At 30.9% G+C, this 16,136-nt stretch overlaps 1 protein-coding gene across 2 annotated transcripts in view; it reads right to left on the reverse strand.

Moving 5' to 3' along the window:
- Positions 1-16,136, reverse strand: part of LOC143076188 (uncharacterized) — a 19,234-nt gene continuing 3,098 nt past the window's right edge. For both annotated transcript variants that reach the window (XM_076251881.1, XM_076251882.1), the window contains exons 2-4: positions 13,638-13,734; positions 7,446-7,794; positions 1-2,896 (exon numbers count right to left, since the gene is read on the reverse strand). In XM_076251881.1, the coding sequence (XP_076107996.1) occupies positions 9-2,896; positions 7,446-7,794; positions 13,638-13,734 (3,334 nt within the window). In that variant the 3' untranslated portion in view covers positions 1-8. The remainder of the gene's footprint in view (positions 2,897-7,445; positions 7,795-13,637; positions 13,735-16,136) is intronic.

Consider the following 16,136-nt stretch of genomic DNA (forward strand, 5'->3'; position numbering starts at 1 on the left):
TATTGAAATCAACTATTAAATATAGTATCTAATTCTGCCAGCTTTTCTATGACAAATTCATCTGGGAGCTGTTGTTTTTTCCTTCTCTTTGCATCCCAGCCATTATCTACAGCTTTCTTTGTTCGTTTCTTTATTTTTGTCGGCATTAGAGACTCAAAAGCAATTGACCTCTTAAATCGTTTCTTACTTAGGAGTTGGTCAGGGTTTTTCAGTTCGTCAGGACATTCAAATATAGTTTCCCAAATCCTTTCATCGGGTCTTTTATAATTTTTGTTTCTATAAATATCTTCGACATTCTCCTCTTTCATTTTGCGTTTTCGTGCTGGTTTTGCTTTTACACCTGATGAAGTTGTTCCTGGAGAGTTATTGTCGTCTTGTGAATGAGGACTGTCTGAGAAACTCTCTAATTCATTATTCTGGTAATGATCACCAGCTTGATATATTTCAATTGATCTTCTTTTAATTCTTGTTGTTCTCCTTAATGGAAGGTCAGAACTTCCACCCTGCTGAGGATGTGAGACACTGTCAGACAATGTAAGAGTATCAGCAGATCTACGTCGAGATTTAGAACTTTTAACAATAGGTTTTTCCTCATCCATGGAAAGGAATTCTTGAATTTTGTCAAAGTCAGCACTATTTACATGGTTTAGTAGAATTTCCCTTTCTGTAATGTTTTTGTCAGGATCTTCAGTTTCACTGACTGCCAACTGCTCAGTTTCTATCCCCCTTTTGTCAACTTCATTTATACCATGACTTGTAACATTGTCATTGATGACACTTTCAAAATCTTTAGCAACTACAGCACTACCATGAAAGCTATTACCGCTATCAGTTCTATCATCACCAGCTTCCTCAACAATCTGAGACAGTTTAACAGATGTACTTGATTTCTTTCCTGCAGCACGACTTTTCCTTTGGTTAACTTTTATCACCTCACTACTTATTTTTGCTTTATTAATATCAGTGTTTTTAGAATCTATTTTATGAGTATCTTCATTGTTTTCTGACCTCTGTAAGCAAATGCCATCATCATTACAAACTATGTCTTTACTGATGTGAGACAACATTATTGGATCCGCAGATTTCCTTCTAGCAGGTCGACCTTTTTTCTTTTTGGGTACATCACCTTTTAATATATTATCTTTATTCATATCTTCTTCTTTTTTACTTTTGTCACTTATTAAATTGATCTCACAAGTACTGTCTTTATTGTCTATAGAACTCTGGTCTTGTTTTCTTAGTTTAGAAAGTCCAATATCTGAATTTCTTTTAGCAGGTCTTCCCCTTTTCTTCTTAGATATTTCCTCTTCAAGGGAAGGAACACTAGTGTCTTCTTTCTGTTCATTTACTTCTTCCACAACAGCACTCTGTTTAGCACATGTCCAGCTTGGCCCAGCTTTGTCCCAAAATTTTTCACTCATGCGAGCTAACAGGACTTGATCAGCTGATCTTCTACGAGCTGTTGATGATTTTTTCTTCTTTAATTTTTCATCTTTTGCAACAGCATCATGTGACAACTTTCCTGTAGAAATATCAGGCATTATATGTGAATCGATGGATAGCCTTTTTGCTTTACACTGCTTTTTTATGGAAGCTTTCTTTTGTGCCTTATTTCCTTCTTGATCTGTTTTATGGGAACAGATTTGGTCAGTGATTTGTAAATGATCAGTTTCCACACCTCTCTCAGATTTTGCATCATTTGATAATAAATGAACATGTTTCTGCACATTAGACTCGTGTATTTTTTCAGACACTGCTCTACGTTTAGAATTTGAATTAAAATCTTTGATATGACATTCTTCCTCTTTTTCTTTACCAACAGACTTTAACAATGTAAATGATTTGACATTATTATTATCAGACAATGATTCAGTATGACAATGACTAGATATCAAATCTGATGTATCTTTGGACTCAGCATCTTTATTTACAGTTGTTTCTTTACCCAAACTTTCTTGTGCATTTTTAAGTTTTACATTCTTATTGCATTTGTTAATGATTTCATTGTTTGATTTTTCAGGTTTATTGCTAACTGTCAATAACAACTCATGATTTGCAGAATCCTCAATCTTTTTCGAAATTGTTGTTTTATTCAAAGGCATATCGGATACACATGTTTCCTTTTCACACTCAAAGACTAACTTTGTCTCACAATTTACATCAAAATGTGTTTTATCCTCTATTGTATCAATATCTTCAGTAGCTGGAAAGAAATCTTGAATTGTATTTTCTAAATTTTCTGTCTGCTTATCAGTATCATTTTCAGGAGATTTACGCACTACGTTTACAATTTTACTAGCAAGAGATTTACATATTGACAAAAATGTAGATGTTTCTTTTCTTTCTCGCTCAAGTTTTTCTCCAGAAGATTCTAAATTTTCTGTCTTGTTTACTTTCTTATTTGACAGTTTTCTTGAAGACAGTTCTTGTTTTGGTGCCGTCTGTTTCGCTGTTTCTTTCTTTTCAAAAGTCTCTGAGCAAATGTCTAAACAAGATTCTGTCATCTCTGATTCTGACGGTGAACAAGGTGAAGATACACAACTATTTTCAACTTGGTCAAAAATAGAGTGTGATGAGAATGGTGTCTCTGAATTGGATTTAGGTAAATTGAGTGACGGTGTTGAGAAAACTGGCTGTGATGGAGAATATGGTAGAGAATCGTTTAATCTTAGAATTGCACACGGAGTTCTGAACTCATTGTCAACTTTCTTGTATTTAGGTGTGATTGGAATTCCCATCTGTGAATATCTTTCTGACATAATGGGACTCTGATGCAGATCAATACCTTCATTTTGTCCAATCAAAATACCTTCAGGGTAATCAGGACTTTCAAACTCTGTTTCAAATGGCATTTCAACATTATCTGGAGTAATGCTAAAATCCTTTACAGGTTTACCTTAAAAACAAAAACAAATGAAAAATATTAGAGGTAAATATAATAGTTTTCATATTCACATTCAAATTAAGGTTATTTCAATTATCAGTTCTAAGAGATAAGAAATACTTTTAAACTATTCAATAAAACAACAGCACTGGGAGCTCCTGCTGAGCCAGGCTTATGCATTTTGTAGTTCAAAGAAAAACTAAATATAAAAAAAATTGTCCAAGCATACTCTTGTTAGTGTGTGGCATGTTAAAAATTGCTTATATCTGACAGTTGGAAGTCCCATAATTTATGTCTGACAAAGCAGACAATTTTCTGAATCAAAAGGGAACTTTCTAACAACATCTGGCAGAAAGATTGCTTTTAATTGTCCAGTTCAATATATACCCCTTACTCATCATGCTCATGTAATACAAAAAACATAGAAGAAAATAAATATTTGAAGCATCATATTCAATGTATCCTCCACCAATACTTATAATATAATCCAAGGGTTTTATTTTTTACAGTCTTATTGTATCGTAATTGTGTATGAACATGTAATTAATTCTATGTATCTATGCTAATCAATGTTCATTTTCCTTATATACTTGTATTCTCTAAATGTTCCTTGTGGGCCCTTTATTAGAAATAAAATATCTCTAATCTTATACAAGTTCCAGAAAGTTTGAGCATTTGTTTTCTGTTTTGTTTAAAAATATTATATGATACCAAGCAGGGAAGCATCTAGTTTGATTTTTATTATGTAATCCTGATTTTCTTAAAACACTTAACATGGATAAAACTAGTACATATCCCCTAAAGACTAATGTGAAGTATTAATTAAGTAGCAAGAATTTTTTAATACTAAATCAGAGTGAATTTACAAATCTATTATAACATGTATAAAGGTCTTATCATACTGTAAAAATACAATCACAAATATATGTCAGAGACCTCATTTTTCGAGCAACAGATTATGCAAAATTGTTAGATCTTGTTTATATTATACCCATGAGAGCGTGTATAATGCAATTTTCTATATAAATAATATTTCCAAGGGACAAAACTCTTAAAATAATTAATTCGCATGTATTTGAATTTGTCCAAGACATTGCAGGTATCGTATGCTAAAAATTTTATTCAAATCTGAACAAAAAATTTTCAAGTGAGAACATTAACAAGACAAGATGGACAGACAACTCATAGTATTTCTAAGTCCCTCAGGAACAGATTGCATGGGGCACAAGAAGGTAAATGAACAACACTTTCTTTTACAAAATAATCTGAAAATGTCAATTAAGTTATCTCCCCTTATTTGGCAAACATAGAAAAATAATTGTACTAGATGCATTTTTCATCTATAAATATACCAGTTTCAAACAAAAGATATTCTTGTCAAAACTGTTTTAATAATAAGACATAACACATAATTAAAGAGTATAAAAGTTTTATGATGAATTAAAAGAACTCAAATATAGAAAAATGTCCAACAAGTGACCCAACACATTAATCCAAAAACCTGTTTAGCACATTAGTTTGTTATCTTTCTTGATCCCTTATGAGTTAAAATATTCAATATTTTAAATGTTGGATTAGTTATTCTTTTTATTACATTGACCATAGACTTTTTAAATAATTAATGGAAATAAAGCAATAAATGAATTGAACCACATATTGTCTATCATACCACATCTCCTTATTCTATTACCACATCTCCTTATTCTATTAAAGCTATCTTTATAAACTGCAGCTGTCATGGCTGCACATGTGCTATTTGGTGTCAAATATTATTGGCCTTATAATAATGTGTGATAGTGTATAAACAGTCACTGACCGTATTTCACATTTTGTAAACATTGATAATGTGTTTCTGTAGTTTTAGGCCTGCATCATTAAAAGGTAAAGGTTGTAGAATTTCTGTGTTGTTTGTTCTAACTTAAAAATGATGTTTTACATGTAATAATTGCATTTATCTCTCAAAATTTGAACATTCATTCAGCATCAACACATTAGAAAGACAGTTATTGCTATTTTATATTCAAAGATTTTTACAGAAAAAATGGGGAATTTTAAGTTTCATTACCTTTGGTAGAAGGCAAACTAAAGTTAGAGAACAGAAACCAAAAACTCTGCAATTGTTATGCTTATAAAGGCGCATAACTCAAGAACAGTTAAAGCATGTGTAAAGTGATGCCATCCAATTTTGAAACAAAATCTGTGTTGTGTGGTAATAAGCATTGTGTATAGGTTTCATATCATTTTGTTGAGGCAATACAAAAGATAGAGAACAGAATCTGACTTTGGGACGTACAGATGGACAAGGTTAAAAATTTAATGTCAACTCTGCTACAGCAGTTATTCTTGGAATTTTGGCAGAGTTATCTCCTCATTTTCAAGTGAATACATTTTGTACTTTTTACCAAAAAAAAATTCTGAGAAAAAATCATTTTGTAAGACATTTAAAAGACATATGAAGTGGTGTTTTTCACATACATATACAGTAAGGGAAATTATCTAATTGGCTCTTCATGCAATCAATATAATTGGATCCCAAAAATCAAATGAAATGCTTAATATGTCGTGTTGAAACCCTTAAATTATTTTTTTCTGTCATTTTTGTTAATCATAATAACTTTCAGTCCCCATGTTTTATGAAATTCCTATTTTTAATTTTATCATCTAGTTTGTATAAGTCAATCTAAGGAACAAATAAACCTTTATATTCCTTGAAAAGTTAGCCCTTTTTATAATATCACACCTACAGTCATTGACAGTCAGAGGTACTACTTGTACAAGTGATTATTATTTACTTGAAGTATAAAAAAGGTATATATATAAGTAAATTTGTTTGATACTTATACAACTGAATTTTATTTACTAGTACAGTGTTCTCCCCAAGGCCTTAAAGCACCGCGGCCCCGCGGTGCTATATTTCTGGGCCGCGGTGCTATTGGTCTTGCCGCGTTGCTATAATTTTTGACCGAGGTGCTATATTTTTCCGGACATTGTATTCGAAAAAGCGTTAAATCGGTAGGATTTTATCCGCGGTCTAAAATTCCGGGCGTTATTTGAGCTGCACAACAGGTGATCGATGAAACTTGTTGATTGGATTTAATCACTTGATTATCGCTTGTAACAGAATTCCTTTGTGTTTTAATTGATTTTGGATTAATTTATGACTGGAGATTATAATTTTATGGCTTCACTCACCACCCAAGCATTGACCAGTGACACCGGCAAATTTACCTTTGTACACAAACAGTGCCGACAGTTGTACACACCACGGGGAAGTGATACAATTACATAACGTTGTTGGATTAAGATGAATTATTGTTGGATTAAGAATATATTTTAAGGATCATACATATTTTGATTCTTTATGAAGCACGTGGTCAAAGCTTCACTTGACATAAATATGATACGATACCGAAAATGGGGAATCAAAACTCATAATGACTGGAGCCCAGCGGAAAAACCAACTAAAATTGTAAAATAAAGGGCGCGATAAGCCCCACACCAACATCCCTTGTTATTTAGAATTGTTATTAACTTTGTATAGACAGTGATTGACAGAAGACCAATCCCTGGTTAATTATTACCCAAGATAAGAAAGGTATCCATCCCTTCCTTCTTAGTTTTAATATAAATCTTTCAAGTATTTTTTTAAATTATTACCCAAGATGAAAAAGGTATCCTTTCCTTCCTTTCTTAGTTTTAATATAAACCTTTCCAGTGCCTTTCCAGTATTTTTTTTATTGAAATTAAATAATAAAACTTCTTGTGAAATGAAATAATTTTATTTACTGGTTATTTATTTGCTTTAAATTGACTTTATGAAATTGTTTTAACTTTAGTTCTTAAGCCTAAATGTTTTATATAGAAAGTAAAGAATAATTAGATTTTAATCAGTGAGCACTTGCAAATTTGAAAACAATAGTAACTTTCCTTAGTGCTTGTCATATGTTATGTACATGTATTTTATCTTGTTTTATTATTCTTGAATAAAAATTCAGATTTGTTTACCTATATAAGTGAAAAAGTCATCTTATCAGACTTCATTTCTTAAATTCTGAGGATTTCTTTGCTCTAATAGAATTTTATTTTGTCTGCCCATTGCAGATGTCTTTACTAGTCATTTAAGTGTAGTTTCATGGACAATAAAAATCCCACTTGTCTATTATCTTCAGAACACTGGTCATTTACAAGCCCAAAAAGAGCAATTTTTGAAGGCTTTCACAAATACTTAAGAATTAAGATCTTTGCACAACATTTGCACAATCAGTTTCTTTGTTGAATTAATGAGATTAAACATTGAACTCTAATAAAAAAAAATAAAGGCATGATTTTACATCTCAAAACTTGAGAGTTTTGGTGGGATTGTAAAAAAATTTTGCTTGTACATGTTGTATCAGTAAATTTTTTGAGAAAATTAAGGGGAGATCATTCAAACATTATATCTTACTTGTATACATTTTTTTTTTTTACTTCTTCAAGTAAATTAAAATGACTTGTACTGATAGAACCCCTGACTGACCTATTCCTTCTTAAAGAATACAAAATACAAATAATATGTTTTCACCTGCATATGATTTTGGAGTTTTCATCTTCAGAATTTCTTCTGGTGTTTTAGAAGATGATTGGTCATTTTCAGGTACCATCAAATTAGGTGTTACTGCACTTGTGTTCTCCTTTCCATTAAGGGAGTTGTCTGCTGATAAGTTGTCAGGAGCTCTCAACAATTCAGGGGAGTCAAATCTGTTATGTACTGATATATCATCTGTTTCTAAATCATCATCATTTATTACAGGCATAGGAAGTGTCTTATGGATACCAGATCTCCTTCCTGTCATGGATTTTCTTCTAGATGAAACATAATCTGGGGAAAAATCCTTCCATACACTGCCATATTTTGCTTCAAAGTTATCTATCTGTAAAAGTATAATTTTGTAGAGAGCTATGCAATGACAAGTTATCACCTGATACAAGGTCAATACACTATATACATGTATGGACCTGTTCAGATTATATTTACAAGGACAAAGTCTGAGGTTCAATATAATCCAACGGGTCAATATATAATGTATTGACTGAGTGAAAGTCCTTAATGTTTACCAGGTATATTACATAGATATAGGAAGATATGGAATGAGTGCTAATGAGACAACTCTCCATCCAAATAACAATTTATAAAAGTAAACCATTATAGGTCAATGAACGCCCTTCAACACAGAGCCTTGGCTCGCACCGAACAACAAGCTGTAAAGGGCCCCAAAATTACTAGACGTGTAAAACCATTCAAACCGGAAAACCAATGGTCTAACCTATATAAAAACGGGAAGCGAGAAACACGTAAATTACATGAACAAACGACAACTACTGTACATCAGATATTACATACATGTATGTACATGTAGATCTTAGTGTAAATTTGAAAACGATATTGACTCGATGTTACTTTTTAAGTAACATGGCATCAATATCATTTCTAAATATAGTAAAGCTGAGTCAATATATCAAAATAGTAAAAAATACAAAATATATATTGGAAAACATGTCACCAAATAAACCAATGAGAAACAAGAAAAATCAAACCATATTCAATATTATGAATATCAGCTTATAATGACTCCCTGGAAAACTTGAGTGCATCTCTGAAGTGCAGTTTATTAGTTTACAATAAGCCACAGTCAGGGGTACTACTTAAACAAGTGATTTCAAAATCACTTCTTTGAGTGATTTTGGCTGTGAAATATTAAAAAATTTTACACAGACTTTTCAAAATCACTGAAACAAGTTATTTGAGAAGTTAAAATGTAATCACTTCAATAAGTGTTTATAACATTTATTGAATATTTTCCCCACAAGCATGATTTTTTTATTGGTAAAAAAACAAGAATCTCATTGAAAAAACAACTATGTACATGCAGAAATTGTCGTTTACTTGATAAGCCTGCAAGTTTTTACAGTTTATTTGAATATGCAAAAACTGGAATAATTTGTAGATCAGGACATAACCTTAAAATAAATCATTCTAATTCTAAAGAACAGAGGCGGATTTAGAGGGGGGCCCAGGGGGCCCGGGCCCCCCCTTTTTGGGAAAAAATTTGGTTGCTTATATAGGGAACCATTGAAGCGTGACTGGAGCGGGCCCCCTCTTAGGTCAGTCAGTGGGCCCCCACTTATGAAAATTTCTGGATCCGCCACTGAAGAAAACCAATCAGGTCAACTAATATTGTTGACCTTTGTCTGATAGTAAGAGTAGTTAATGAATATTTGATTACAGAACAATTCCCAAGGGTACTTTTAAAAGCTCTAGCGCACTAACTTACTACCCAAGCCCACTGGTGATATTGATATCCAAAGATAAAGGGATAATTGATTTATGTAGAAAAATTATAGAAAAGTTTGTGAAAATATGGAAAATTATAGAAAAGTTTGTGAAAATATGGAAAATCACTGAAATTAGCATTTGAAGATCAAAGGAAACACCAAAATCACTTAAATAGGTGATAACTGAATTTAAAAAATCACTGAAATAGGTGATAACTGAATTTAAAAAATCACGGAAATAGGTGATAATGAAATCACTTGTTTAAGTAGCACCCCTGACTGAGCAATAATCATTGAAGTTTAAAAAGAGATAAACAAATACATCAGTAAAAAGTTAGTGTCAAATGCTTGACTGCACATTGAAGACTTAATATTGGTGTCTGGAAATTCAAGATATAGCCAGCAAATGTAACGGTTTATTTCTTCCTCTGTGATATTTTATCCTGAGGATAATTTGTCCCGGTAATTTTTTTCCAGGCATGGTATTTCACAGGTTGATTTTTTCCAGAGGAGTGAAAATCTATCTGTGTTATGCGGATAGTATGTACCGGTATATATTTGCCGAACTATATTTCACAGAACCGTGTGAAATAGAGTCCCATTAACTACTATGTAAGTTACTCACAATCAATATATACCTGACTATAATTATAAAATGTTTCACAAAGGTAGACTAAATTTGCATAATTTATCAAAGGGAGGTAATTATGAGCAATTTATATTTTAAAGACATTAATATATAATATATTTCTGAATCTATTTTATAGCGAAATTTTTCTTTGAATCTTATTTTTTGTATATTCATTTATATAAAAAGATGACTTACAACTTGATTTAAGGTGGTATGGGTGTCTTCCTCCATCTTGGATTGTAAAAAACAGAGAACCAAAGGTCCATATTTTCTATCAAGTTATCAAAATGGGATGCAGGAATGCAGATATTTAATGTGATTTTCATTTAAAAGAACCAATTTATAAGAATATAACTTACAAATATTAATATTTTTGCAAATGTTGATTAGTTTTGGTTGTTTTTAAATTTTTTTTAAATTGGCATTTCAAGGGGAGGTAACTCTAAAACAGTGCATTTTCTGAAGGATTCTACATGAAATTTTCCTATTTTGTATTTTAGCTGGAAAAAACGTACGGTGACCCTATCTTCTCTTTTGATATTTTCAAAGCATTGTCTGAAAGCTATCTTTACCTTAAGTATTTAACAATTCTATCATTTTGTTTAGTTTCTAATCACAAAATGGTGTTTTTTCCTGTATAATCCATACAAAATGTGTTATTTTGTCACGTCCTGTAGCTTGAGAAAATGCACGGTGACCTATCATTTTTATTATATTTTTCAACATATATCAATAGATACTACGTTTTGGCAAAATATGAACAAATTCTATCATTTTTATTTTAGACTCCCATACCACCTTAATAAGACAGATAACATTTCACAGGTAAAAACTATCCAGCTGTTAAACATGCTATTGTTCCAATATATTGTTATGCTATGATTTATCTGATTTCCATATAATCAACAACTACATCTCTGACCCCAGACAAAACTATTTATATAGTTAAAAATATCATTATAATCAAATTCTTCTATTACTGTTAACAGTAGCAATATGCAACTATATTTCTACCATACTTTTAAATTTATATTTGTACTGACATCTGAAAACAACTCACTTTTACATGAATTTCACTAACCTTATTTAAATCATGATATTATTTTCACAATTACGACCTTTGAAATTACTTCTGATTTTCTTCCCTATGTTTCATGATAATTTTCTTTTTAAAAGGATGATATTGACTTGAATATTTCAGGAAATTTTTTCAAGGATAATTTGTGAAATTATTTCCCATTATAATATATTTTTTTTTAACAATTTCGCTTTATTTCAAATACACTATTATTATTTCATTGTATTTTTAAAGGATAATTTTTTTCTAATAACTATTCAATAAGTTAACTACCCGGATAGAATGTCACGGCATAAGATAAAATATCCCAGGGAAATAGTTTCCTCCGGATAAAAAAATAACAACAACTACTGTGACATTTTTTCCTCCGGATCAATTTCACCAGGATATAATTTTGCTTTACACAAACACTTTCAAAACAATCTTATATTCCAATCACTCACAAGTCAAGGTTGTAATGCATATATATCCTTCTAAGTAATTGAACTCTCAAGACTTTTTGTAAAATGCAGGCTGCGGTTCCTTCTAAAATGAAGTTCTATAGGGAAAAAGTTTTTGCATATCTGTACACAAAGTATTAGGAAAGCACATATTTTAATTTAAACCAAATCAAATTCAAAGTAAAAACCTGAACAAAATCCCATGAAATCTAATTATTAAAAAAAACCCCCAGAAAAATGCCTAACATGGAAAATTTCACAAACAGTCTAATGATCGAAGCTACACAAAACACCTTACAAATATAGATTTATTTCGTCTTCAAGCCATTGTTCTACTACTAAATTGTCTATTCTTCTTACCAGCACACTTGGTACAATTAAAAACCTGATAATAAATTGTTCAAATAAGGCCTTCGAAAATAGTGGAATTAATTACTTTTGGAGTGTCAAGAACTCTTTGAAAGTACATGATAAATTGCATGCTTATATTGGTGATTTTAAATCTGTTCAAAGTTTTGATTTTTCTACCCTGTATACCACATTGCCTCACATTCTCATTAAGAAAAAATTCACACACCTAATTAAATTGGCATTTAAAAAGTCAGAATGTGAATATATATGTTCAAACTCTTTTAGGTCATTTTTTAGTAGCAATAAACAAAAAAACTATGTCAATTGGACATGCTTTGATACTATATATGCCCTTGAATTTTTACTAGATAATATTTTTGTTCGCTTTGGGGATTCCGTATATCGTCAGATTATCGGAATTCCAATGGGGACTAACTGTGCACCACTTATTGCGGACCTGTTTTTGTATTGCTATGAGTTACAATTTATGACAAAAATAAGCAAAGACCCATCGAAACAACATCTTATAAACAAATTTAATAATACTTTTAGATATTTGGATGATATTTTGGCTCTCAATAATGACGACTTCAGTATGTATATTAAAGAAATTTATCCTGTTGAACTTACTTTAAATAAAGCTAATACTAACAATTACCACTGCCCTTTCCTCGATCTTGATATCTATATCACTAACGGAAAGCTGAATACTAAAATTTATGATAAAAGAGATGATTTTTCATTTCCTATCGTTAATTATCCATTTTTAGATGGTGACGTTCCCTTGTCACCATCTTACTGTGTTTATATATCTCAACTTGTACGATTCGCTCGTGTATGTAACAATGTTTTAGATTTTAACGAGAGAAATTTATGTATTACTGAAAAATTATTACACCAGGGTTTTCGATATCACAAACTAGTGACTAGTCAAAACATTTACTAAATTTTATCATCGGTATAAGGACATCATTCGTAAATATAGCTCAACATGCAGACTTCTTATACGTTCAGGTATTTCACATCCAATTTTTTATGGAAATATTCTTTATAAAGCACAAAGGTGTCAGTATTCACCTCCAAAACTAACAAAACCTTTGAATAGACTTATTAAGAAGGGATATAGTTACGAGACTGTTGTCAGGTCATTAAATATTGCATATTTTGGCGTTAATATTGATTCACTTATAGGGTCTTTGCATCGGAACTAAACACATTTATTCAAAAACCAGTTGTTGGCATGACACGGGTTATGTTCTTCTCATATATGTTATGATGGTATGATACTAAACCCCTAACGGGAAGGATTGTGCCTGATGTTCATATGATGAAATCATAATCTTTCAGTCAGTTTAATTGAAGTCTGGAGCTGGCATGTCAGTTAACTGCTAGTAGTCTGTTGTTATTTATGTATTATTGTCATTTTGTTTATTTTCTTTGGTTACATCTTCTGACATCAGACTCGGACTTCTCTTGAACTGAATTTTAATGTGCGTATTGTTATGCGTTTACTTTTCTACATTGGCTAGAGGTATAGGGGGATGTTAAACATGTTTAACCCCGCCGCATTTTTGCGCCTGTCCCAAGTCAGGAGCCTCTGGCCTTTGTTAGTCTTGTATTATTTTAATTTTAGTTTCTTGTGTACAATTTGGAAATTAGTATGGCGTTCATTATCACTGAACTAGTATATATTTGTTTAGGGGCCAGTTGAAGGACGCCTCCGGGTGCGGGAATTTCTCACTACATTGAAGACCTGTTGGTGACCTTCTGCTGTTGTTTTTTTCTATGGTCGGATTGTTGTCTCTTTGGCACATTCCCCATTTCCATTCTCAATTTTAATGATAAAAAAGTTTTCACCTTCACACAAGTTGATTTTTTTAAAAAGGTCACATTATATGCATTACTTGGCTCTTGTCTGTTAAAATTGTTTTAAAATGTTACCAAAGCTTTTTCTATCTCTTCTGTTTGAGACAAAAGTCTGACTGATCTTCTTCTTTTTTTGTCACGTTTATCCATTTCTAGCTTCAATTCATTCATTCTACAAAAGAAAAGTGTGTAAATTAATACCAATGAAATATAATAGGCTTTAAACATGTTAAAGCAGCAAAGCATTCACTTCAAAGGTATAAAATAAAATACAACAGAGATCTAACAATCACAGATATGATATACTTGTATCATCACCTTAAACATGTACAACACATAAACAACGGTAATAATTTCCTCAAATATTCATATATTTAAAAAAAATTTTTTTTTTTAAAAAGTATGAAGGCTAGAGAACCCTATACATCAAAAAGATATAAGTAAATTTTTTTTACAATCCCACAAAAATTCTCAAGTTTTGAAATGTAAAAACATGCCTTTTTTTTCCCAAGTTAACTCATAATTTTTTATTGGAGTTTAATGTTTCATCTCATTAATTCAACAAAGAAACTGATTGCGCAAATTTCTTAAGTATTTGGGCAAGGCTTTCAAAAATTGCTCCTTGGGGCTTGTAAATGACCAGTGTTCTGAAGATAACAGACAAATGGGATTTTCATTGTCCATTAAATTACACTTAAATGATTAGTGACATCTGCAAAGGGCAGACAATTTAAAATTCTATTATCCAGATAGAGCAAAGATATTCTAAGAATTTAAGAAAAGAAGATAGGATGACTTTTTCATTTATATAAGTAAACAAATCTAAATGTCTAAGGGACATAACTTAGACATTTTTTTTTACCTATACAAGTAAATAAAATTCACTTAAAATTTTAAATATTCTACAAATTTACTTATATAAGTATATTAAAATTTACTTCTTCGTGTATAAAAATTACTTGTACAAGTAGTACCCCTGACTGTCTGATCTACGTCTTTTTTGTTGTGAACAAATCCACATACATTTGTACATGATATGGACTTGTCGCACTGAAATCACATTTTTATTAAAGGATTGGTGGAACCTAAAGCTTTAACTAAAAAAGTTGTTGAAAAATATAATACCAAATCATACACAGATACATGTCCTAATACTTTTTAACAATTGGCTGAACGTATATACATGTATTATAATATTCCTATTGTTTTTAGTGTGTATACTGCCCTCTAGATGTCTTGTGATTATCTTTGTCTTTGGTTTTTTGTCTCATTGTATTCGTTTATATGAAAAAGAATGGAAAACAACAATGTATGTCGGTTAAAGGGATGTCTTTTATAAAAATGTTAATATTAATAAATAGTACATGTATGTAATACCGTAAATTCAGAAATTATTGCGGTGTTTTATTATTCTGAAAAATGCCACGGGTTTATAATTACAATAATTAAAACTTACATTTTGGAATTTTGTATATGAATCAAACAGGATTTTTCTGAATAACGCAAAAATTAAAATCACATTTAAGTCTAAAATGACAAAATGATAATCATAATTGATAAATTCTGAATTTACAGTACTAATATGATGTCAGTGATTATCTTATTGTCATTATCTGATGTTTGTCCTTTTGATTTTGATACACAATTCCAATATTAGAAAACAGTTAAAATTTCTGTAAGCTACTTCACAAAAAAAACCAACATTATCATGCAGAAAATATGAACAAACATCAATTTAAAATAAATTATTCAATAAAATTTATAAATCTAGATGAGAGAACACTATAATAATTTAGACGTCATTTTTGTGATTCATAACGTCATATTGGATGTCGATCAGAGGGTTTAAATATTGGATATTGATCTGAGAACATGGCGCCAGATTTTAACATCATTTTGAGGAACAGACATTGATTTGAGGAATGGAAGTCAATCTGAGTCCAACTTGTATACTTATATGTTATCAGTATTTATGACTTCCAATTGACTGAGGATGAAAGAAAAGAAGAGTCAAATAAGAATTAAATTTTCATTTATAGCTGAATAACTTAATTTTGGATGTGACACAACTTCTGATTGGCTGATGTCGTTATGTTTATCAGCCCAGACATAATTTTGTCATGTGACCAATGGGACGTCAACAACTTTTTCATGGTTTACTCTGGTTTAAAATGGAATTTAGAATTAAATATAAGAAATGACTTTAATATTTTTTCTGTCTATTTGAAATAACATAAAAAAATGTGGTGCACACTTTATAATAACCTGTGTAGTGGGTACATTTTTAATGTTATTTCTTTGCTATAAAATGACACATTGGACATGATTGATGATATTGCATATATATGTGTATTCAGTTGATACAAATTTAAATATTTCAATCTTGATGCATCTTTCGACTCACCAGTTTTAAAAATGGTGAATCCAGACAGATTTTCATGAGTCCAGGACATTTGGAGATAACTATTTGAAAATCTGTCCCACTTGAACTTTTGATGTCAAACAACATTCACTTCTATTGTGTCTTCAGATATTTTCTATTATGAGGTCAAAATTTACTGATACTTTTGAAAT

This window comes from Mytilus galloprovincialis, chromosome 5, assembly GCF_965363235.1.
Source record: "Mytilus galloprovincialis chromosome 5, xbMytGall1.hap1.1, whole genome shotgun sequence".
NCBI lineage: Eukaryota > Metazoa > Mollusca > Bivalvia > Mytilida > Mytilidae > Mytilus > Mytilus galloprovincialis.